At 41.9% G+C, this 22,342-nt stretch overlaps 2 protein-coding genes across 14 annotated transcripts in view; both read left to right on the plus strand.

The window, feature by feature from the left end:
• BIRC6 (baculoviral IAP repeat containing 6) overlaps nucleotides 1-10,154 on the plus strand; it is a 227,928-nt gene extending 217,774 nt beyond the window's left edge. For 6 of the 9 annotated variants that reach the window (XM_035000880.1, XM_035000872.1, XM_035000874.1 and 3 more), the window contains 3 exons: nucleotides 3,925-4,113; nucleotides 6,578-6,712; nucleotides 9,296-10,154. In XM_035000880.1, coding sequence (XP_034856771.1) covers nucleotides 3,925-4,113; nucleotides 6,578-6,712; nucleotides 9,296-9,475 — 504 coding nt within the window. In that variant the 3' untranslated portion in view covers nucleotides 9,476-10,154. The remainder of the gene's footprint in view (nucleotides 1-3,924; nucleotides 4,114-6,577; nucleotides 6,713-9,295) is intronic. The other 3 variants (XM_035000875.1, XM_035000876.1, XM_035000877.1) reach the window with 1 other exon arrangement.
• A 9,412-nt stretch (nucleotides 10,155-19,566) lies between these two features.
• Nucleotides 19,567-22,342, plus strand: part of TTC27 (tetratricopeptide repeat domain 27) — a 167,943-nt gene continuing 165,167 nt past the window's right edge. For 4 of the 5 annotated variants that reach the window (XM_035000884.1, XM_035000888.1, XM_035000885.1 and 1 more), the window contains exons 1-3: nucleotides 19,568-19,892; nucleotides 21,171-21,348; nucleotides 21,951-22,080. In XM_035000884.1, the coding sequence (XP_034856775.1) occupies nucleotides 19,793-19,892; nucleotides 21,171-21,348; nucleotides 21,951-22,080 (408 nt within the window). In that variant the 5' untranslated portion in view covers nucleotides 19,568-19,792. Of the gene's footprint in view, nucleotides 19,893-21,170; nucleotides 21,349-21,950; nucleotides 22,081-22,342 lie in introns of all 5 variants that reach the window. The other variant, XM_035000887.1, reaches the window with a different exon arrangement.

The raw sequence follows: 22,342 nt of genomic DNA on the forward strand, positions 1-22,342 counted from the left end.
TCAGAATTGTTACAGTAGCACCAAATTTTAGCATTGCTATAACTAGTTTTTAATGTTGCTATAATGTACTTAAAATACCTATTATAATGCCTTGTGAATAGTTTCATCCAGTTGGATGTTAATAAAGATGTCATATGCAAGAGGAGTTAAACATAATTTATGGTTCATGTAATCAACCATTTATAATAGATATTACCATTGGGGCACCTGGGTGGCTCAGTCAGTTAAGCGTCTGACTTCAGCTCAGGTCTTAATCCCAGGGTCCTGGGATCAAGCCCCGTGTCTCAGCAGGGAGTCTGCTTATACCTCTGCCTCTCCTCCTCCCCCTGCTGTGCTCTCTCTGTCTCTCTCTCAAATATATAAATAAAATTGTTATATATATATGTGTATATATATATATAAAACAAGCATTTTTATATATATATAATTGTTATATATATATGTATGAAACCATTTTTCTTTTTCTTTTTTTTAAAGATTTTGTTTATTTGAGAGTGAGAACAAGCAAGAGAGTGAGCATGAGTGGTGGGGGCGGGGAGCAGAGGGAGAGGGAGAAGCAGACTCCCCGCTGAGCAGGGAGCCAGATGTTGGGCTCAGTCCCAGGACCCTGAGATCATGACCTGAGCTGAAGGTAGACGCTTAACTGAGCCACCCAGGCTCCCCTGAAACAATTTTTCTTAAAATGGAAAGTTCTGGAAATCATCCACTGTTTACAGTCCTACTCAATAGCAGCATAATTTTCCAGAGGCAGGTACTTACTATTTTAAAAGGCTAAAAGCATTTTACTAATTAAGAGTGTTTCCCTCACACCAAAGATGTTATTATTTCTTCTAATAGAGTTTCTTGTTGCAAATTAGTATTTTGGATTACATACTCTGTGCTTTCCTATGTTTGAAATATCCATAATAAAATTTTAGATACAACATGAAAATACAGGAAATCAAAAGTTAATAATTCCTAAGGGATGTGGGGTAGAAGGAGGAATATGGCAAATTAGTGGATAGTCTAAGGATAAGATAAGTATGAGTCACAAGAATGGATAGTGGTAGGAATAAAGTGACCAAATGAATATATAAAATTGTAGGAGACTTGATTGCTAACTAGTTCAGTGGCCTGGTAGAAGACCATCCAACAGCTTTAAAATTTTTGTTTTCACACAGATAGTGAAAGGAAGCTGTTACGTGGTTCTTGATTTGGTCAGTTCCAAACAAATGACAATGAAAACTTCATGCACTTTTGTGGATACTAATATAAAACTGAAGAGGAGAGGGACTGTAAATTCAGCTTATGAATAAAAGGCTGTAACTCTTGACTTTGTTAAAGTATCAAAGGATTGACTAGGAATCAGGGAACCTATATTATAGAATGAAAATATGTTGTTTATTATTAACTTAAATGTAACTGTATGTATATTAATATACTATGCTATGTAATGGGTGTTTTTCTGTTATTCATTGTCAGTTCATATTCTTAACACTTTAGCCAGATGTAGCTATGATAAACATCATATTTTGGTTTGATCCAGGTAGCTCTTTTAAGTTTTATTGATCAAGATGGAACTCATGATGGGGCACCTGGGTGGCTCAGTTGGTTAAGCGGCTGCCTTCGGCTCAGGTCATGATCCCAGGGTCCTGGGGTCGAGCCCCATGTCAGGCTCCCTGCTCGGTGGGGTCGAGCCCCATGTCAGGCTCCCTGCTCAGTGGGAAGCCTGCTTCTCCCTCTCCCACTCCCCCTGCTTGTGTTCCCTCTCTCGCTGTCTCTCTCTCTCTCTCATATAAATAAAATCTTTAAAAAAAAAAAAAATGGAACTCATGCTGACTGCTTTTCTGCAGGCCCATGTTACATTAAGTAAAAAGACTATTTTCAGAGTAGAAATGATTTTGTTTTACATTATACTGTTTTGTGGATGCCTGCTGTTGTTTTTACTCCAAGAAAGAATAGCCACTGTGGCTAAATTAAACTTAATGAGCACTACTGCTTAACTCCCAATGAAAGTTTATTTAATTCTCACAGCCATTCTTTAAGTAGTTGTTATCTTCATTTACAGATGACCAAAAAAATAGGTTCTGAAGGGGTAAGTTATTCTGCTTACTGTGGTCTCTGACTTAAATATTTTTACATTGTTCTCAGAGCTAGATAATTTTTAATATTGAAAATCAATTCCTTTTAAAAAAGAGAAATCTTTTCCTTCCAAGGATTTCTTAATTTACTGTTTTTTTCATGCCCAGTTTTATGGCTACAGTAAAGTGTGCTGTGAATAAAATGAGTAAATAAGTCAGATAATCCAAGTTTCCAGAAAATTCCATAAAATGAATGTTATGACTCCTACATAGCTGATGAGTTCACTGAAGAAAAATAAAGTAGCATTTGTATACTTCCAAAGTGGTGTATGTTTGTTTGTTTTTTCTTAAGATTTTATTTATTTATTTTACAGAGAGATAGAGAGCACAAGTGGGCAGAGTGGCAGGCAGAGGGAGAGGGAGAGGGAGAGGCAGGCTCTCCGCTGAGCAGGGAGCCGGACGTGGGGCTCGATCCCAGGACCCTGAGAACACAACCTAAGCCGAAGGCAGCTGCTTAACCTACTGAGTCACCCAGGTGCCCCCCAAAGTGGTGTATGTTTTAAAAAGCAGGGGAACCTGAGTGGAGCAGTTGATTAAACATCCAAATCTTGGTTTTGGCTCAGTTCGTGATCTCAGGGTTGTGAGATCAAGCCCCACGTCCGGCTTTACGCTCAGCACAGAGTATATGCTTGAGATTCTCTCTCCCTTTCCCTTTGCCCCTCAACACTTTTGCTCTCTCTCTCTCTAAAAGAAATAAATCTTTTTTAAAAAGGCAAATACAGGGCGCCTGGGTGGCTCAGTCGTTAAGCGTCTGCCTTCAGCTCAGGTCATAATCCCAGGGTCCTGGGATCGAGCCCCACATCGGGCTCCCTGCTCACCGGAAAGCCTGCTTCTCCCTCTCTCATTCCCCCTGCTGTGTTCCTGCTCTCGCTATCTCTCTCTCTCTCAAATAAATAAATAAAATCTTAAAAAAAAAAAAGTTATTAAAAAAAGGCAAATACAAGATGCCTTTAAAAAGTATTTATTTTCCTTGGAGTAAAAATAAAGATTGCGTCTTGGCTCGTTTTTCCTACAAGTGAGTATTATTAAGAGTGCATGGTTACCATTATGCTCTTTGAGAGTCAGGACAGTTAGAGCACAATAATGTTTAAATTGGTGTGGGATGTTTATAAATAAATGTTTTTATAGCAGTTTCAGGAAATATCTTTAGTTCTATTTTTTTCAAGGATCCAAGAATATAAAATATAAGATATACAAATATTATGAGCCTATTGTACCTGTTTTTTTAAAAGATTTTTTGTATTTATTTTTGCAAGGAAAAGAGAGAGCATGAGTGGGGTGGGGGGCGGGGAGAGGGCAGAGGGAGAAGCAGGCTCCCCGCTGAGCAGGGAGCCTGATAATGGGACTCGTTTCCAGAACCCTGGGATCATGACCTGGGCCAAAGGCAGATACTTTAACCGACTGAGCCACCCAGGTGCCCCACTACTGTACCTATTTTAATTTTGCTTTTAATAATACAGTATTTCAGAGATGCCTGGGTGGCTCAGTCGTTAAGCGTCTGCCTTCGGCTCAGGTCATGATCCCAGGGTCCTGGGATCGAGCCCCGCATCGGGCTCCCTGTTCGGCAGGAAGCCTGCTTCTCCCTCTCCCACTCCCCCTGCTTGTGTTCCCTCTCTCGGTGTCTCTCTCTCTGTCAAATAAATAAATAAAATCTTAAAAACATAATAATAATATAGTATTCCAGTGTCCTAATGATTAACATCAATTCTATGGTGATAAAAATACGTGGAAGCACATATTAAAAGATATCAGTTTACTGGTAATAAAAATGTCCCATTATAATTTGTCTTTCTTTGTTCCTCAGGTGTTGGTGTCTGTTCAGTCCCTTATATTAGTAGCTGAGCCTTATTTTAATGAACCAGGATATGAACGGTCCAGAGGCACTCCCAGTGGCACACAGAGTTCTCGAGAATATGATGGAAACATTAGACAAGCAACGGTTAAGTGGGCAATGCTCGAACAAATCCGAAACCCTTCCCCGTGCTTTAAAGAGGTATGTTCAATAAAATTAATGAAATACTTTATTAAAGGCATTGTAGAATATTGTTTATTAGTATTGTACCTGCCTTTATATTTAGATAGTCTGTGGTATACTAAACTTAACTATACTTTTAATCATAAAAGATGAGTAATAATATAATAGAGGTGAATTTTAAAACCACCTACTTCCTACAAGGCATCTGACTATATTTTGGGACAATTTTTTAATTTCTTATTTTTAACAGTTACCATTCTAGCGAACTGTGTTTTTAAAGTAGTTCTCATAAAAATATTATTTTTTATTAGAGGTCAAGGTACTTTCTAAAGTTGTCTTACAAATAGAAACTTTGCCCTTATACTAATATCCGTGTGTGAATATTGAAGAGAAGATATTTTCTTTCCTTTAGGAAAAAGTTGGACTTAGTAAGTTTCTGAAACCTGTCTTGATATTCACAAGTGCTTTTATTTCACCACCTGAAAAGTGACTCTCCCTGTGGTTAGTTGTCTCTCCATAATCTTCCTAAAATATGATTGTATTCTTTTGTTTGTTTTTAAAGATTTTCTTTATTTGTCAGAGGGCGAGAGAGAAAGAGAGAGAGCATAAGCAGGGGGAGCGGGAGAGGTAGAAGCAGGCTCCCCGCTGAGCAGGGAGCCCGACACGGGGCTCGATCCCAGGACCCTGGGATCATGACCTGAGCCGAAGGCAGACGCTTAACCGACTGAGCCACCCACGCATGCCAATATGATTATATTCTTCTTACTTCCCTCCCTCTCTCAGTAAAAGCACTATCATCTAAGCCCCAAACCTGTACCCCCTGTGACTTGATTCTTTTTCTGACATAACACATTCAGTCTAATGACAAATCCTGTTGGGCTCCACCCTTCAAAACATAATGAAAATACGGTGGTTAAAACCATCTTGGCCATTACCAACCTATTTCAAGCCACTGTTACCTACCTCTTGCTTGGATATTTGAAGTAGTTTCCTCACCAATCTTCCTGCTTCCACTCCTGTCCTTCTGCAGAGATTACCACACATAATCTCATCGTCTCCATTGACTTCCCATTATATGAAGAAGAAAACCCAACGTCCTTACCGTGGCCTACAAAGCCCCACATTGTCTGGCCCCTTTCTAACTCTTTGGCATATCTAGGAATTTAAAGGCTTTTGGTACCAAATGTTAGGATGTGCAGCAACTGAAACTCTGATGCACTTCTGATGGGAATATAAATCAGTAGAGCCGCTTTGGAAAACTCTTTAGCAGAATCTGATCAGCTGAATATATGCTGAGTGACTAGCAGTTCTACTACTTGGTATGTGCTTCCTAGAAACTGGGTATAGAGAATGTTCATAACATTATCCGTAACTGTCAAAAACTGGAAACAGTTCACTTGTCTATCAAAAGAATGAATGGACAAATTATGGAATATTCATAAAATGGAATACAGCAGCATGAATCAACGGCTATGCACGTTAGTGTGGACCAATATCATGACTACAGTATAAGAAGCCAAGCATAAACAAGTACATTTCATGATTCCTTTTATAAAAAGTTCAGAAATGAGTAAAACTAACATGCTTAAAGAAGTCAGGATAGGGGGCGCCCCCAGAATAGTATTTTTTAATTGATACATTTCCAAATTGATCTATTTTCTAACTTAAATATGTCAGAAGTAGACTCCTACTGCTTACACAGGAAGGAAGAAATTCTAGTTTTTCAAAGAGAATTTTTTAAGTTGCATGTAAAAACCACAATTATTACAAGGAAGGTTACCTTTGGGGCGCCTGGGTGGCTCTTGGTTTCGATCTCAGAGTTGTGAGATGGAGCCCCACGTGGGGTTTCGCACTGGGCATGGAGCCTGCTTAAGACTCTCTCTGTCCGTCTGCCTCTGCCCCTCCCTCCAGTCCACACACAGGAAGCCTCCTTGCACGTGTGCTCGCTCACTCTCAAGCAAACGAGGAAAGTTAATGTTACAAAATATGATCTTAACTATAAATTAACCAGAAGATAAAATTAACAAAGTAGTAATAGTGCCTGTTTTTAGGGCTCTGTTCTGATTTCTGTATCCATATCTTTGACATTTGGAATGTCTTTAGTTATTTAGGTATTTATAGAGTTCTCTTTTAAAGGTTGAAAATTTGCCAGTTTTTCTGTTGTCAGTACCCTCCTAATTATTTTCTCCTGGTTATTTATTTACAGTGCTCACCTTGTGAATATATTACATTGTATTTGTCTTTATTCTCTCTGATAGGATTAACTGTTTGAATGTCTGGTTTATCTTGGGCATTGTTTTCTCCTGTAGAGCTGGGCATTTCACATCAGCTGATGTCATTAGCCTGATTCCTCCCTGTTAATGTAAAATTCACTAAACTGAGTTTTGTGGAGACAAAAACGTTGCGATTGTCTTTTAAATTTCATTTCTTTGTAAATTCTGACCCAAACACCTTTTGTTGCCTTGGCTGTTTTATTCTCAAGGTTATACACAAACACTTTTACTTGAAAAGAGTTGAGATCATGGCCCAGTGTGAGGAGTGGATTGCGGACATCCAGCAGTACAGCAGTGATAAGCGGGTGGGCAGAACTATGTCTCACCACGCCGCAGCCCTCAAGGTGAGTAAGCCGTCCTAACAGGAGCCCTGCTGGCGGCTTCACAAGAAGAGTTGTAGTCATTGACAGAGCCATAGTTAAGTCTGTAGAAAAGGGCCATCAATTTTTGACAATGAGTTGACACTTCCTAAAAAGGATGTTGACAACATGTGCTCTGTGAATGACTTTTTTTATTCTTTTCCCTTTTCTCTTTTGCAGTTTACTTTTCATTCTACCCAAGGTCCCCACGCCCAGTTCTCCACACCAGTGACCCTGGCTCCTCTCTCTGCTCCCTCAACTCTCCCCTCCAGGCCTTTACTCTCATTTTCACCTCCTCTTGCTAGCTCACTGCCATTCATCTGTAGCTTAAATTTAACTTTATGGAAACCTGCCTTGACTTAGATCACTTCAGTTTAAGCTTCTATAATACCCTCTGTGTGTTAAAACACACAAGAGTCGGTCGTTTAACTGATTGAGCCACCCAGGCACCCTATATTTCTCATTTAAATCATTTTTCTCTGTCTTAAAATCTTCAGATACTATTTCACTCCTCCTTCATCTAGTATACTTGGTCAGTACTAGGTCTTATCAGTGCTGCCTTCAGGGGGAGGCTGCCTCCCCTCTCCCCATTATTTCTTTTCAGTTCCCACAGCTTAGTCTGTTTGACCAGCTTCCTTGGACTTAGTTCTCCCCTTCTAGTTCTTTCTGTAGTCCATAACCAAATCGATCTTCCCCAAACCTGTGTTTAGATAGCTCTTTCTTTTAAACAAAACCTTAGTGACGAAAGTCCACCCTTCTTTGGCTTTGTTATGTCAGTTGGCGTCTTGCTTATATCTCAAATTCTTTTACTCTGTTATTTCTGTGTCGCTCAGGCCTGGAAATCTCTATCCCTGAATCAGCCCAAATTTCTGTCATCCCAACTATACCTTCGCTGCTGAGTGCTACTTGAGAAACATATGCAGCTACTTGGCTTAATAATCCCACAATAAAGACATAGGATTCCACCTCAGCTAAGCCTTTATAATTGTCAAATTTTTCTTTCTCCTTCCCTAATGTTTTCTCCTGTTGTCCACAGGGGAAGGGAAATTGGAGCTAGAGAAATTACGAGTTAACCAGCGTGTTAATATATTTTGAAACCTTACAAATGGCTACAAGTGTGTAGGTGTTATTATCTTGTTTATAGGTCTTAGACCTCCAACCCAAATTTAGTCTCTGTGAAGTCAGAGATTATATCTTCCTTATTTTACTCATTGCTTTTATATTGTCAGTGTTGAACACAGTGTCTCATATATAAAAATTGTTCTGTAAACATTGGTTAGTTAATTTTCAAAGCCCTGGTGTGATACTTGAGGTCATCTCTCTCCCAATAGAAAATTATAAACCAAAAATTAATATTTATAGACAACTGTCCCCTCTGTTAATATCTCTACATCTTTCTCTAAATGGTAGAATACAAAATTATATAATCTCTCTGGTTCTTCTTTTTCACTTGCTTAAATTAGAAAAAAAATTTAGGGGGGCAGCCAGGTGGCTCAGTTGGTTAAGCGTCCAACTTGATCTCAGCTCAGGTCTTGATCTCAGGGTCATGAGTTTGAGCCCTGTGTTGGGCTGCACACTGGGCATGGAGCCTACTTACGAAAAAAAAAATAGGATGATAAAATTGTAACTGAGGGTTGCTGGAGTGGAGGGGGGTGGGAGGGATGGGGTGGCTGGGTGATGGAAATTGGGGAGGGTTAGTACTATGGTGAGCACTGTGAATTGTGTAAGACTGATGAATCACAGAACTGTACCCCTGAAACTAATAATATATGTCAAAAAAAATTAAAAATAAATAAAATTGTTTCTAAGGCTTTTTCTGAGCATTATGTGAGACTATTAGTGTAAAACATTTTGCAGATGTCCTACACAAGACCTGGTACCTGATGAATACTTGTTTGTATTCAGTAAAATAATGGTGGGTTTATTTTCATTTATGGACTTTCTGTCAAAAATATTTAGCCAGAGGGATGCCTGGATGGCTCAGTCTGTTAAGCATCTGCCTTGGGCTCAGGTCATGATCCCTGCTTCCTGGGATCAAGTCCCTCATCAGGCTCCTTGCTCAGCGGGGAGTCTGCTTCTCCCTCTTCCTGTTCTACCTGCTCTGCCTGCCGCTCCCACTGCATCTGCTCGCATGTGCGCGCACGTGCTCTCTCTCTCTCGTTAATTAATTAATTTAAAAAATCAATCTTAAAAAATATTTAGCCAGAGACAAGATGTATTATAAGTCAAGATGTTACTGTCTGTAATTTCAAAGTGTATCTACCATACGTGAGTGGTATCTTACAAATCATCAGTAATGCTCTCTCTCCTACCAGGGTAGGCGGCGTGGGTAGGAGCTGTGCTCATGCTTCTCAGGGCTTTTCAGCAACATCAGTTATTTTGAGGTTAGAGGTTTTTGCCCATTTTGTTCACTGCTTCTTACAGTAGCTAACATAAGGAAGGTGCTCAATAAATATTTGTAGGCCTAATGCTTTGGGTTTTGTTTTAAACTCAGTGCCTCCCCCAAATGATGTTATGTTAGAATATCAGAGTTAGTAATTCTTATATCGCTCATTTTCCCCTATATAGCGTCACACCGCTCAGCTCCGGGAAGAGCTGCTGAAACTTCCCTGTCCCGAAGGCTTGGACCCCGATGCTGATGATGCCTCGGAGATGTGCAGTGCTACAGCAGGTGCTGAGGAGACTCTAATGCATGATCAGGTCAAACCCAGCAGCAGTAAAGACCTCCCCAGTGACTTCAAATTATGAGCTGCGTTGACATGGACTTCACAGACACAAAGGCTTTGAAGCACAAGCCAAATATGTCAATATTTGTATGTAAGAAGCTAATTATGTAATAGTTATTGAAACTGAAACTGTACTGTGCCCTTAAGGAGATCCAGTTTAATTCAAGTGATCTTTTCTTTACCTGTACAAGAGTGTAAACTTTTTTGTGCTTTTATTTTTCAATTGTGAGAACCACTGATTGGTATGTTCAACAAATTTGTGTATACAAAGAAATGGATAAATCACTGATATATAAGGGAAACTACCTTAGGAAAGAATGTTTACTGAATGTTTATTTTGTTTTTTTTTTTACTGTAGAGTGAGGGGTTGTTAACAAAGAATATATATTGGTCATTCTTACAACTACTATTTAAAGTCAGCAACTTTTCACTGAATTTGATAGATTTTATGTTTGGCCATATCTTCATGCTCATCTTTGATTTCTGAAGACCTCCTACATACACTTAAATAAAGGTTAAATGGACATACTCCCTCTTTTTTGATTTATTGGTACATTTTTTTAAATGATAAATATGCCATAAAATGCATTATAGCTGGAGACTTGCACTTGTATGGATGAATTTATTACATTCAACGTATTTAATTTTATGCCTTCTAATTCTAAGATGCAGAAAAAATAAATGAACATGATTTTATTCTATGCCAACATTTGGGCCTGTGAATGTATCCGTTATTTGAATTTAAGTATATGAGAAGGAATGGTCAATTTGAAAAGTCACTCTAAACTGATTTTCTCCTAAAGGGCTCCTTTTTTCCTGGACTCTGGTTTTATTACTAAAGTCACATGTATGTATGAAAACACTGAGGCTCTGTAGAGCAGAGAGCATTCCTCTCTGGTGCTGTTACAGTACGTTCTGTACCTGCCACACAGGCTCATTTTCATGCAAATTCTTCTTAGAGCCAAATAAATAAAGACTTAGGTGTATTAGTATGTCTTGTTTCTAAAACAGTTTGCCATGGTGTGAAATGCTCTTTCTACAAAGAATTGGACACTTTGAAGACCTAAGCATGGGAAAGGAAAGGATATTTTTTCAAAGACCACTGATCACAAAGGAAAAGCTAAGGTGATTTTTGACAGTATTTATATAAAATGAAGTGGTGTGTGGAAACCTTGAATCTGGAGGTGACCAGAAGGAGAAGCTGTATTCTGAACACTGAGCTGCTCTCTGAAGAAAAAGGGGAACTAGGGAGTATGATACTGTCTTATGTACAAGACATAGTGCTCCCTAAGCATGGATAAGGGAGGGGAGATGAAAAGTTGTAACACACACTGTTAGGTGTGGTGGGTGGTAAGCTACATACACCAAGAATGACAAAATAGAGTCAATTTATGAGAAGAGTCGATTAAATGTCACTCACACACATGCTAGCTAAAATCTAGGTTTAAAATAATCAGCAATAAGAAGTAAAAGGATAGTCGTCCGTCCTCTAGGCTTTTCGTTTTTTTTCCTGTCAGGGTCCTGTCAGGGATGGATGATGAAAGCTGTATCAGGTGTATTGTTTGCCTCCAACTTAGGATTTTATTTTATTTTTTTAAAGATTTGTATTTATTTAATTGAGAGAGCGAGAGCGCACATGCAGGAGTGGGGGTGGGAGGCAGGGGCAGAGGGAGAGGGAGAAGGAGACTCCTCACTGAGCAGGAGCCCGATGCAGAGCTCGATCCCAGACTTGGAGATCGTGACCTGAGCCGAAGGCAGGCGCTTAACCAACTAAGAAATACTTAGACAATGGGACGCCTGGATGGCTCTCCACTGAGCAGGGAGCCTGATGTGGGGCTCATGGACCTGGGGATCATGACCTGAGCCAACACTTAACCAACTGAGCCCCCTAGGCGCCCCTAGGTCTTGGTTTATTAAAAACATGAATTGGACCTTAGAGTACTGGTATTGTTACCAGGATTTTATTTTTAATCACTAAGATAAGGTTGGGTCATTTTCTCCAATTCACACCACCAGTCTTCAGAAAGTTTTATAAGAGGAAAGTAACAATAACAGCGGAGAGCCTGCCTCTCCCTCTGCCACTTCCCCTGCTTGTGTTCCCTCTCTCTCTCTCTGTGTCTCTCTCTGTCAAATAAATAAAATCTTAAAAAAAACAAACCCAAGACCTAAAAGTCTAAATTTGAGACTGATTAACATGGTTCCATCTAGGATCCTGACTTTGAGCACTCACTTTGGTAATAGGTACAGGTTCCTGCACTTGAGGGTTGAATGACAGACATGGAAACATTATGTTGGTACAATTGAGAGGTTCTCTGATAGAGTTTACAGGGTACTGTTGGGAACACAAAGGAGGAACACTTAGCTCAGGCAGAATATTAATGGGCATTGAGATGATGTGGTCAAGAAAGGCTTCCTCAAGGAAGATAGCCTGAGTCTTGAAGGATGAGGATAAAGAAGTTAGGCTCGGGCACCTAGGTGGCTCGGTTGTGTCCGACTTTTGATTTCACTTCAGGTCATGATCTCAGGTTCGTGAGATCAAGGCCTATATGGGGCTCCGTGCTCAGCACAGAGTCCGCTTGAGATTCTCTCTCTCCCTCTCCCTCTGCCCCTCACCCCGCTCATGCTTTCTCTCAAAAATAAAGAAATCTTTTTTCTTTTTTAAGATTTTATTTATTTATTTGACAGAGACAGGGAACACAAGCAGGGGGGAGTAAGAGAGGGAGAAGCAAGCTTCCCACTGAGCAGGGAGCCTGGGACCACGACCCGAGCCGAAGGCAGACGCTCAACTACTGAGCCACCCAGTCGCCCAAAAATAAAGAAAACTTAAAAAGAAAAGAAAAAGCCAGCAGAAAGAAGTTATTACAGACACAGGAGAACGAGGGGAAAACTCAGTAGCACATTGGATTGTAAGAGATAAAGTACGAGGGGTGCCTGGGTGGCTCAGTCGTTAAGTGTCTGCCTTTGGCTCAGGTCGTGATCCCAGGGTCCTGGGATCAAGTCCCACATCGGGCTCCCTGCGCGGCGGGGAGCCTGCTTCTCCCTCTCCCACTCCCCCTGCTTATGTTTCCTCTCTCGCTGTCTCTGTCTCTGTCAAATAAATAAAATCTTCAAAAAAAAAGATAACGTACGATAGTCAAATGAAATATAGGCTGTAATGTTAGGAAGGTAGGAGGGCTTGGATCATGGAAGACAAAAGTTTCCAAGATAGAAACAGACATGCCAAAGCAGAGAAAGTCAATTATCATATGGTTTCATTCATATGTGGAATATAAGGAATAGCATGGAGGACATTAGGAGAGGAACGGAAAAATGGTGGGGGGCGGGAATTGGAGGGAGAGATGAACCATGAGAGACTATGGACTCTGAGAAACAGGGTTTTAGAGGGGAGGGGGGAGGGGGGATTGGTTAGCCCGGTGATGGGTATTAAGGAGGGCACGTACTGCATGGAGCACTGGGTGTTACACGAAAACAATGGATCGTGGATCGCCACATCAAAAACTAATGATGTATGGTGACATAACATAAAAAAAAAAAAAAAAAGAAACAGACATGCCCACTGGGTCAACCGAGACACGGGTACAAATCCGGTTGCAGACCTTGAGGGGAGCTGGATAGACAGCTGGAGCAGGCAGCCAGGGTAGCAGAGGACTGGTGCTTGGAGCCTGGGCCAAGCTGCTGCATGGATTCCTCTGTCTTGGGCAAGGTGGTCAGAGCATGGCAGGGCTTTGGGTTCATCTAGATTTATAATACTGTAAAGTTTAAAAGAATTTTTTTTTTAAGATTTATTTATTTTGGAGAGGGAGCATGAGCTGTATTTTTGTTCCCTAATAGGTGAGCACAGGGAGCTGGCTATGGGCGTATTCCTGGAAGCCATGCCTACGCTGCAATGGTTAGCAATACCTTAATTATCTGCAGAAACAACTGCAAACTACATAAATCTCACTATACCAAAATCAAATCCCCAACTCCCCAGATCCCCCAAATTACCACAGCCACTCTAATGCCATGTGATTGGAGAAGTGTGTCTGAGTGGAAGGCAGGATAGACTTAACTGACTTAAAAATATTTTACTTAAAAAAAAAGTTTTATTAGGATATATTTCCCATACCATACAATGTACCCATTTAAGTGTACAATTCAATGGTTTTTAGTATATTCACAGATCTGTGTAACCATCACCACCACCAGTTTTTTTTAAAGACTGATTTATTTGAGAGAGAGAGCACATGCGTGAGCTGGGGGAGGGACAGAGGGAGAATCTCCAGCAGACTCCCCACTGAGTGCAGAGCCTGACTTGGGGCTCCCTCTCACCACCCTCAGATCACAACCTGAGCTGAAATCAAGAGTCAGATGCTTAATTAACTGAACCCCCCCAGGTGCCCATCACCGCCAATTTTAGGACATTTTCCTCTAGAAGAAAATCTGTATCTTTTAACTTTTCACGCCCCTCTTCCCACCCCCCTCCACCCGCCAGCCCAAGGCAATCAATCTACTTTCTGTTACTTCAGCAAATTTTACAGTCTTATGATCAAGTGGCTACATTGTTAGAACCATTCCCAAAGCCTTGGGAGGGGCCATGAACCTTAAGATTCATTAACCTCTACCTTTATTTTTCAGGAATCCATACATTCAGTTCCCTGCTATTCACAGAGTTGATTGGATCTAGTACTGTGTGTGTGTGTGTGTGTGTGTGTTCTTTGAAAACTCTGGTGGGGTAAAAGCTCATTTGGAACATCAGGTAAAGCTGACTAAAACGAGAGAGAAACTCAAGGAGGATAGGATTCAAAAGGTTACAAAGACTTTGAGACTCTTGGAGTTAACTTTTTTTCCCAAGTAGAAAAGCTCACTATTGTCTGTTTGGTGTTTTGTCTCCCAATTTTTTTAGAATGTCTTTTAAACATACAATTGATTCTTTCTGTCAAAAGCTTCCTATAGTGTCCATTGTTAGTCTAAGTAAAACAGGGTTTGTTTGGTTTGTCTTCTTTTCTTTCCTTTTTTTTTTTTAATTTTAATTTTTCCATTGACCAAGGGAAAACTCAAGAGTTAGGATTGTGGTGTGACTTTATATAAGAAGCAGAAGTTCTTCCAGGAAGCAGTTTAGACTTTGACATAGTTAAACTTCAACACACCAAGAAGGGGGCCGGTGAGGTTAACAGTATGTGCTTGGTAACCATATCTCAAATTTTCCAACTGAGTGGAGGCCTACTAGTCCTAGACTGTATGACCAATGACCCAATAATCATTGACGTTAGACTTTAGCTTAAAATGACCTTCTTTCATAGACTGATAAGGCAGGGAGTGAGTGCTCCCATGAAGGTTGTACAGGGAATCCATGCAAAGTTTGATCCATGGTTTTGTCTCGAACCCGTCACCTGTTTAACAACCTCATGGCCAGCTTGGATTGGAGTGGAGACATACTGGGCATGTGTTTTCACACATTCCCTATGGAATACTCCCTTAGACATCTGCAGAAAAGGACAGTTCAGGGCAAAGCAAAAATATACACACGAAGCAAGACTTCGTACATATAGACCAACATCAGCAAAAGCAGTGCAAGCAAGCGAGAAAAGCAGTGTGGTAGGCAGCGTCCAAGGTGACACCGATGGGCCCTGCCTCCTTCCCCTTGCATGTGGGCTGGACACACAGATTCGTGAAGAGGTACTTCTGAGACAAGGTTACAAACAGACTGTAGCCCCGTATTGGATCTCCCTTTGAGAGGAGGCTCCTGCCACATTGGGGGCTTCCCTACAGGGAGGCCATGTGGGAAGGAACTGATGTCTTTGGCCAATAGCCAGTGAGAACAGAAGGCATGCCACAGGATAAGCTTGGGAGAGCATCCTCTCCTAGCTGAGCCTTGTTTATGACAGCCTCTTTGTGAGAGACCCTGAGCCTGAGGCACACAGCCAAACTGCACCCAGATTCCTGGCCCTCAGGAATTGTGAAATAATAAAAGCTTGTTGTTTGAAGCTGCTAAGTTCTATAGTGATTTTTTACACAGCAGTAGACAACTAATACAAGCAAGGGATGGCGCAAGTATTTATCAAATGACGTACCTTGCAAACAGAAAGTTTAATGATCTTATAAAAGACGTAGGTCTGATTGCCAGATGGTGCCACACCTCCACACCAAAAGGTCTGATTTCTTAAAACAAAGGACTAGGCCTAATGACATTATATGAAAACTTACTTCAGGGACACCTGGGTGGCTCAGTCATTGGGCGTCTGCCTTCGGCTCAGGTCATGGTCCCAGGGTCCTGGGATCGAGCCCCGCATTGGGCTCCCTTCTCTGCGGAGAGCCTGCTTCTCCCTCTCTCACTCCCCCTGTTTGTGTTCTCTCTCTCACTGTCTCTCTCTGTCAAGTAAATAAATAAAATCTTTAAAAAAAAAAAGAAAAAAGTGCACATATTTTAATTGAACAGTTTTTTTTCATACATATATTCCCATGAAACCATTAGCAAAATCAGATAGTGAACATATCTGTTCACTCCCCAAAAGTGTCCCTTCTATTCTTCCCTGCTTTCCTCTACATTTCCCCATCCCCCAGCAATCACTGATCTGCTTTCTGTCATTAGAAATTAGTTCGCATTTTCTAGATTTATATAAATGGACTGGTATGTTCTCTGTTTTTCTGGCTTATTTCACTCAGCATAATTACTTTGGTATTTGTGTATATTATATGTATTTATAGTTTATTCATTTTTATAGTTGAACACTATTCCATTGTATGAATATATCACAGTTTGCTTATTCGTTCATCTGTGCATGGACATTTGGGTCGTATCCAGTTTTTGGCTATACTAAAAATGCTGCTACAAACATTTAAAAATTATTATTATTAAACATGAGATTTGTTAATGAATATGAAAAAGGTTTGAAGGGTCATGAAATGCTCATTACAATCCTGCCTCCTTTTTCTACTTAGAAAGATATGAGATAGGATTAGCTCAAACACATAAATGTATCAAACCTGAAGCTACTTGGAGAAAGATGTCATTTACAGTACAGTTTAAGGTTCTAGAGTAAACATGGCAGGTTGAATATATGCTGTCTCTCCTTCAAAACTCACTAAATTTATGGTAAAGAAAAAAATTAAGACATAACCCACAGGGAAAGAGAAGATGAGATGAGATGCCGTGTTTGGGAGCTAGTAACTGATGTAGATGACCAGAGAAAGCCCAGTCCTAAAAATGCCATGGGAAAAGCTAAGGCAAACTTGTATCTAGACTGAAGAATCCCCGAACAACTCAGCAACTGGGAGCATGAGATACCCCTGGCACTGAAGGTTATGGGTGGGAAGAGGAAGGGCTGAAATGAGGACTCCTGCAAAACTGAGTCAGTCAGTAGGAACCCCTGCCCACTCCTTCCCTTCCACTCCCCTTGCCATGGTCTCTATAGGGTCTGATATTCAGACTGGGTCTTGAATGCTGAGACTCCTGGCTTTCTTGCTCTGCTTGGCTCTGGAACTCTGGCAACCAGACCCTCACTTATCCAGGTAGGAAATTTAAAAAGTCTCTGAGAAATCTGACCAGCTCAAGAAAAAAGACTTAATAGATGGTTTATCTACCCCTGACATCAGGGTTCCCAGCAGACTGTCCAGCCAAGCCACTCCTAAAGTAGACATATCCTACTCACCAGCTCAGTATCCACTCCATGTTTTTTAAAAAATATATTTTTAAAAGATTTTATTTATTTATTTATTTATTTATTTATTAAAATATTTTATTTTATTTATTTGAGAGAAAGAGTGAAAGAGAGAGCACAAGAAGGGGTAGGGCCAGAGGGAGAAGCAGACTCCCCACCGAGCAGGGAGTCTGATGCGGGACTCAATTCCGGGACTCCGGGATCATGACCCGAGCCGAAGGCAGCCGCCCAACGAACTGAGCCACCCAGGCGCCCTAAAAGATTTTATTTATTTGACAGAGAGAGACAGTGAAAGAGGGAACATAAGCAGGGGGAGTGGGAGAGGGAGAAGCAGGCTTCCCTCGGAGCAGGGAGCCCGATGTGGGGTTCGATCCCAGGACCCTAAGATCATGTCCTGAGCAGAAGGCAGATGCTTAACGACTGAGCCACCCAGGTGCCCCTATTTATCTGAGAGAGAGAGCAAAAGAGAGAGAGGGCGCCTGGGTGGCTCAGATGGTTAAGCGTCTGCCTTCGGCTCAGGTCATGATCCCTGGGTCCTGGGATCGAGTCCCGCATCGGGCTCCCTGCTCCACGGGAAGCCTGCTTCTCCCTCTGCCTCTCTCTCTCTCTCTGTCTCTCATGAATAAATAAATAAATAAAATATTTAGAAAAAAGAGAGAGAGAGAGAGATCACAAGCAGGGGGGAGGGGTAGAGGGAGAAGCAGGCCGCCCGCTGAGCAGGGAGCCCAATACAGGACTAGATCCCAAGACCCTGGGATCATGACCTGAACCAAAGGCAGACACTTAACCGACTGAGCCATCCAGGTGCCCCATCCACTCCATTTTTTTGTTTGTTTTTGTTTTTGTTTCTTTCATTTGAGACCATATATTTTTCTCCCACATTTTTATTCTAGAGTCCATTTGCCTGAAGAGAGATGAATATACTTACTATGATTGTCAAGCATATCTCACTTAAACAAACCTTGAATTATAGAGAAAGCACCAAGTTCACTGTGTGGGACAAGTGAGGAACCTGGATGAGTGGCCAGTGTGTTTCTCCTTTAATAGCTCTAACAACTGTCAAATGGTTTAGACAGTGCTGGATTTTGTGCTTAAAAAAACCAAAAGGACACACTGATTAAATATCATTTCCTGCACAAATAGCTTTTAATTACTTCTCAATAAGAAGACATTCTAGGGCATCTGCTCTTCTCCACTCAACCCAGGTCTGGCTTCCTTTGGCTTCTGCTGGCAGAGGCTGAGCACCGTTCCCTCCACAGCTGAGCACCATTCCCTCCGGTATGTGGACACCGGAGGAGGGAAGTGAATTGAGAATTTAGTTCCCTCCTTGGAGCCGGCCCTGGGCTAGGCTCTTTCAGAGATCGCTTGCCTTTGATTTCTCCAAGAATGTGGCGTGGTCAGGGTTACCCTGGCTAGTGCATGGCATTCTCACAGTCCAGGCTTCGGGCCCATTGGGGCAGAGTCCCGCCCCGCTGCGGTCTGGCTCTCCGAGCCTCGGTTTTGGCCTGGGAGCCTGGCTATGAAGAAAGGACGTGCGAAGGAGGCCCCAGCTCCGCGCTCAGCGGCGGGCACGCAGGGGTGACAGGTTTCTGGACTCAGCCTCTCCTCCACAAGCTTCCATGCACCAGCCGGGGGGCCACCGGTCCCACTCAGTCATGATTTATGTAGTGGTAGGGTCAAAGCCAGATACTTTCCTTACACTTAAAAAAAAAGTTATTTCATCTGTTCAGTTAGTCATGTATGTGTGTAATCTCAACACCCAACCTGGGACTTGAACTCACTTCCCGGAGACCGAGTCGCATGCTGCTCTGACGGAGCCAGCCAGGAGCCCCAAAACTTTCCTTACAGTTTAATACATTCTAAGAAAAAAGACCTATTCGGGCGCCTGGGTGGCTCAGATGGTTAAGCGTCTGCCTTCGGCTCAGGTCATGATCTCGGGGTCCTGGGATCGAGTCCCGCATCGGGCTCCCTGCTCCTTGGGAGCCTGCTTCTCCCTCTGCCTTTCTCTCTCGCTCTGTCTCTCATGAATTAAAAAAAAAAAAAGAAAGAAAGAAAAAAAAGAAAAAAGACCTATTCACTGCAGAGGTGGTTCTTGGGCTGGTCGACTCCACTTCACGGGGCCTCGAACTTCCCGGAATGGTACCCGAACGTTGGTAGCAAGGGCCCACATGCATTTTGCGTGAAGGGCCTTGGTTAGGTAGTCAGGAGGGTTCTGATCCAAAAATGCTGAGGAACCCAAGCGGTAGACCATGCCTATTACCTCTTGGCAGGACGAGACCCGGGCTTCCAGCTGCATTTTAATCCCAATCCTCAGTGGGTGGTGCAAGACGACTCCACCCCCTCGGGTCGTCTACAGCTCTTGGCAACGCCCCTTTAGGGCGGGGCTGAAGTCGACCGCGCCCTCCAAGCCGCCCGTACACTGCCCCGGGCGGGGCATCTCTACTGGGCATGCTCAGTACTAAGGTCTTGAGTGGGTCTCCTAGGCGGAAACCAGAGCCGAGTGTGTGTTTTTCCCAGGGTGTCCCGCGCTGCTGTCATGGCCGCGTCCGAGTGACGATGTCTGCACATGGACTTCCAGGTCTGTGGGTGGTATTCACAGGATCTGTTGCCTCTAGGTTTCGGCATCTTTGGACCCTCTTTCTTTCACTTTCTTTTGTTGACTCCGTGTGACCCTCGGAGAACCCCTTTTGGCTGCAGCGATGTCCAGGGTGCTGTGGATACCGGAGCTGGCAGTTTTGAGGGGCTTCCCCACTGAGGCTGAGCGGCAGCAATGGAAGCAGGAGGGAGTCGCCGGTTCAGGTGAGAAAGGCGAACCTTCCAGGAACGGAGGCCAGCGTGTGGACTGTGAGCGGAGAGTGGTGCCGGCTGGGTTCTCACTCCTCCTTGTTTGTTTGTTTGTTTGTTTGTTTGTTTTTTCTGCCGAAATCTAGCTGATCCCTTAAAACTTTGGATTGTTGCATCCTTGATGTGGTGGGCGAGGTCCTCTGGGCTCAGTGCTTGTTTTGATCCCAACCTTCTCACCGCCTAGGCTCAGTGGTAACAACGATGGCGATGTCGGCTACTTTTCTAAGTCCTTGACATTTATTGTCATTTAATCCTTACAATAGACATTTAAGATAGATATTACGTTTAATACCATTTTGCAGGTGAAGACGTTTAAAGCCCGCTTGTTTAAGTAATTTATTCCAGGCCCCACAGTTGGTAAGCATAAAAGCTGAAACGAGGCAGCAAAGATGTAATTCTTATGAACAGTACACATTTACCGGAGAGAGGTGTTAACAGCATATTTACTAGTGATAAATGTGAGATAAAGGCACATCTGGTTGTGAGATTTAGACTGGACCCGGAAGAAAAATAACAGTTTAGAACACTAGTGTGCGGGTGTGTGTGTTTGTGTGTTTGTGTGTGTGTGTGTGTTTGTGTGTGTGTGTATATGCAATAGGGGCTTCAGGAGAGGTAGTTTTTGAAGTCTGGTGATCTGGATCGCTTCTTGGCCTTTTGGCTAAGATCAAGTGAAGTCTGGTGATCTGGAAAAGTTTCATGGAAGAAGTCAGACGTGAGCAGAATTTTGATTAAAGGGTAAGACGTGGAGAAGAGCTCAGCAGGAGAAATCACAAGTGTAAAAGTGGAGGCAGGAATGTGCATGGGATATTCGGGGAACAGTTGAGAGAACCAGCTGTTCCTTAGGGAGTATGGTGGGGATACAAGAAGCCAGATTATGAAAGGCCTTACACCCCTGATTGTGGAAACTTTTCTGTTGTCAATAGGAATCTTTTGATTCTTTTGAATTCCTAGAAGGGTGATAATATTTACTAATGAGAAATATTATTCCTGTGTCTAGCTTCTACCTTGCTGCTCATTGTATGGATGAGCTGCTTATTGTAGAAGAAGTGATGTTCATAGAATAATGGGAATTTGCTCAGTGCTTTGTGATTAATGTATAGTAAGCATTCTAAGGATACACATTTTTTTTTCATATTAAAATGTAAAATGGTAGATTTACCTAATAGTGTTACCCTTTACAGTATGAAAAAAAATTGGTCCTTTGAATTATTGGACTAATTTTTTATATTGCAGAGAGTGGATCTTTCTTACAATTGCTGCTTGAAGGGAATTATGAGGCCATATTCTTAAATTCATTGACTCAAAATATTTTTAACTCAACCACTATGACTGAAGAAAAGATGGACAGCTACCTGGAGAAGCAGATAGTAACATTCCTGGATTACTCAACAGATTTGGACACAACTGAAAGGTAGAATTTTATTTGAAATTTTCATAGAGAAACAGACTGAATACATTTAATAGTGCTTTGCCAGCCTAAGACAGTGGTTTTAGTCATTGGAAAACTTGGGCTCTCCAGTATGGCAGCCACTAGTCATATGTGGTTGTTGAGCACTTGAAATAGTGCAACTGAGGGACAGAATTTTAAATTTCATTTAATTGTAATTAAATTAAAAGAGCCCTATGTGGGGCGCCTGGGTGGCCCAGTCGTTAAGTGTCTGCCTTCGGCTCAGGTCATGATCCCAGGGTTCCGGGATCGAGCCCCGCATTGGGCTCACTACTCAGTGAGAAGCCTGCCTGTCCCTCTCCCACTCCCCCTGCTTGTGTTCCCTCTCTCTCTGTCACATAAATAAAATCTTAAAATAAATAAATAAATAAAAGAGCCCTATGTGGCTCATGGTTATAATATTGGACATTGAGACATAAATTGTTTAGGTTTCAGAAATTTTATTTTGTACTTGGATGATCTCTATAAATGTTGGTTAATATTTTATATTTTTCTTGGTAAAACTGAAATGAAATTGGTTGTGGTTATACAGTGGTTCATATTTGTTTTTTTATTCTTATATGCAGACAACAGCTGATATTCCTAATTGGTGTAAGCAGTTTGCAACTTTTTGTTCAGAGTAACTGGACGGGGCCTCTCGTTGATTTACAACCTCAGGATTTTTTGCCATCTGTTTTATTCCAGCAATTCAGTGAGGTATACTTCTTGGAAATGTCATATATAGTTATTATTGTGTTTTTTTTTTTTTTCTTTCTTTAGGAACTGGTCTTTATAAACTGGAGTCAATAGTAGGTAGGAAAAAATACGACTTTATATATAGCTTGTACAAAGTGTACTGAGAATCCTTGGTCATCGATCAGATTTTCAAGTATTTCTAGAAGGTCCACTGTCAGGAATGGAATTAGAGATAAGTGTTACTAATCTGATGGTAGAGGGGCTCCTGGCTGGCTCAGTTGGT

This window comes from Mirounga leonina, unplaced genomic scaffold (genome assembly GCF_011800145.1).
Source record: "Mirounga leonina isolate KUSES-001 unplaced genomic scaffold, KU_Mleo_1.0 Mir_125, whole genome shotgun sequence".
NCBI lineage: Eukaryota > Metazoa > Chordata > Mammalia > Carnivora > Phocidae > Mirounga > Mirounga leonina.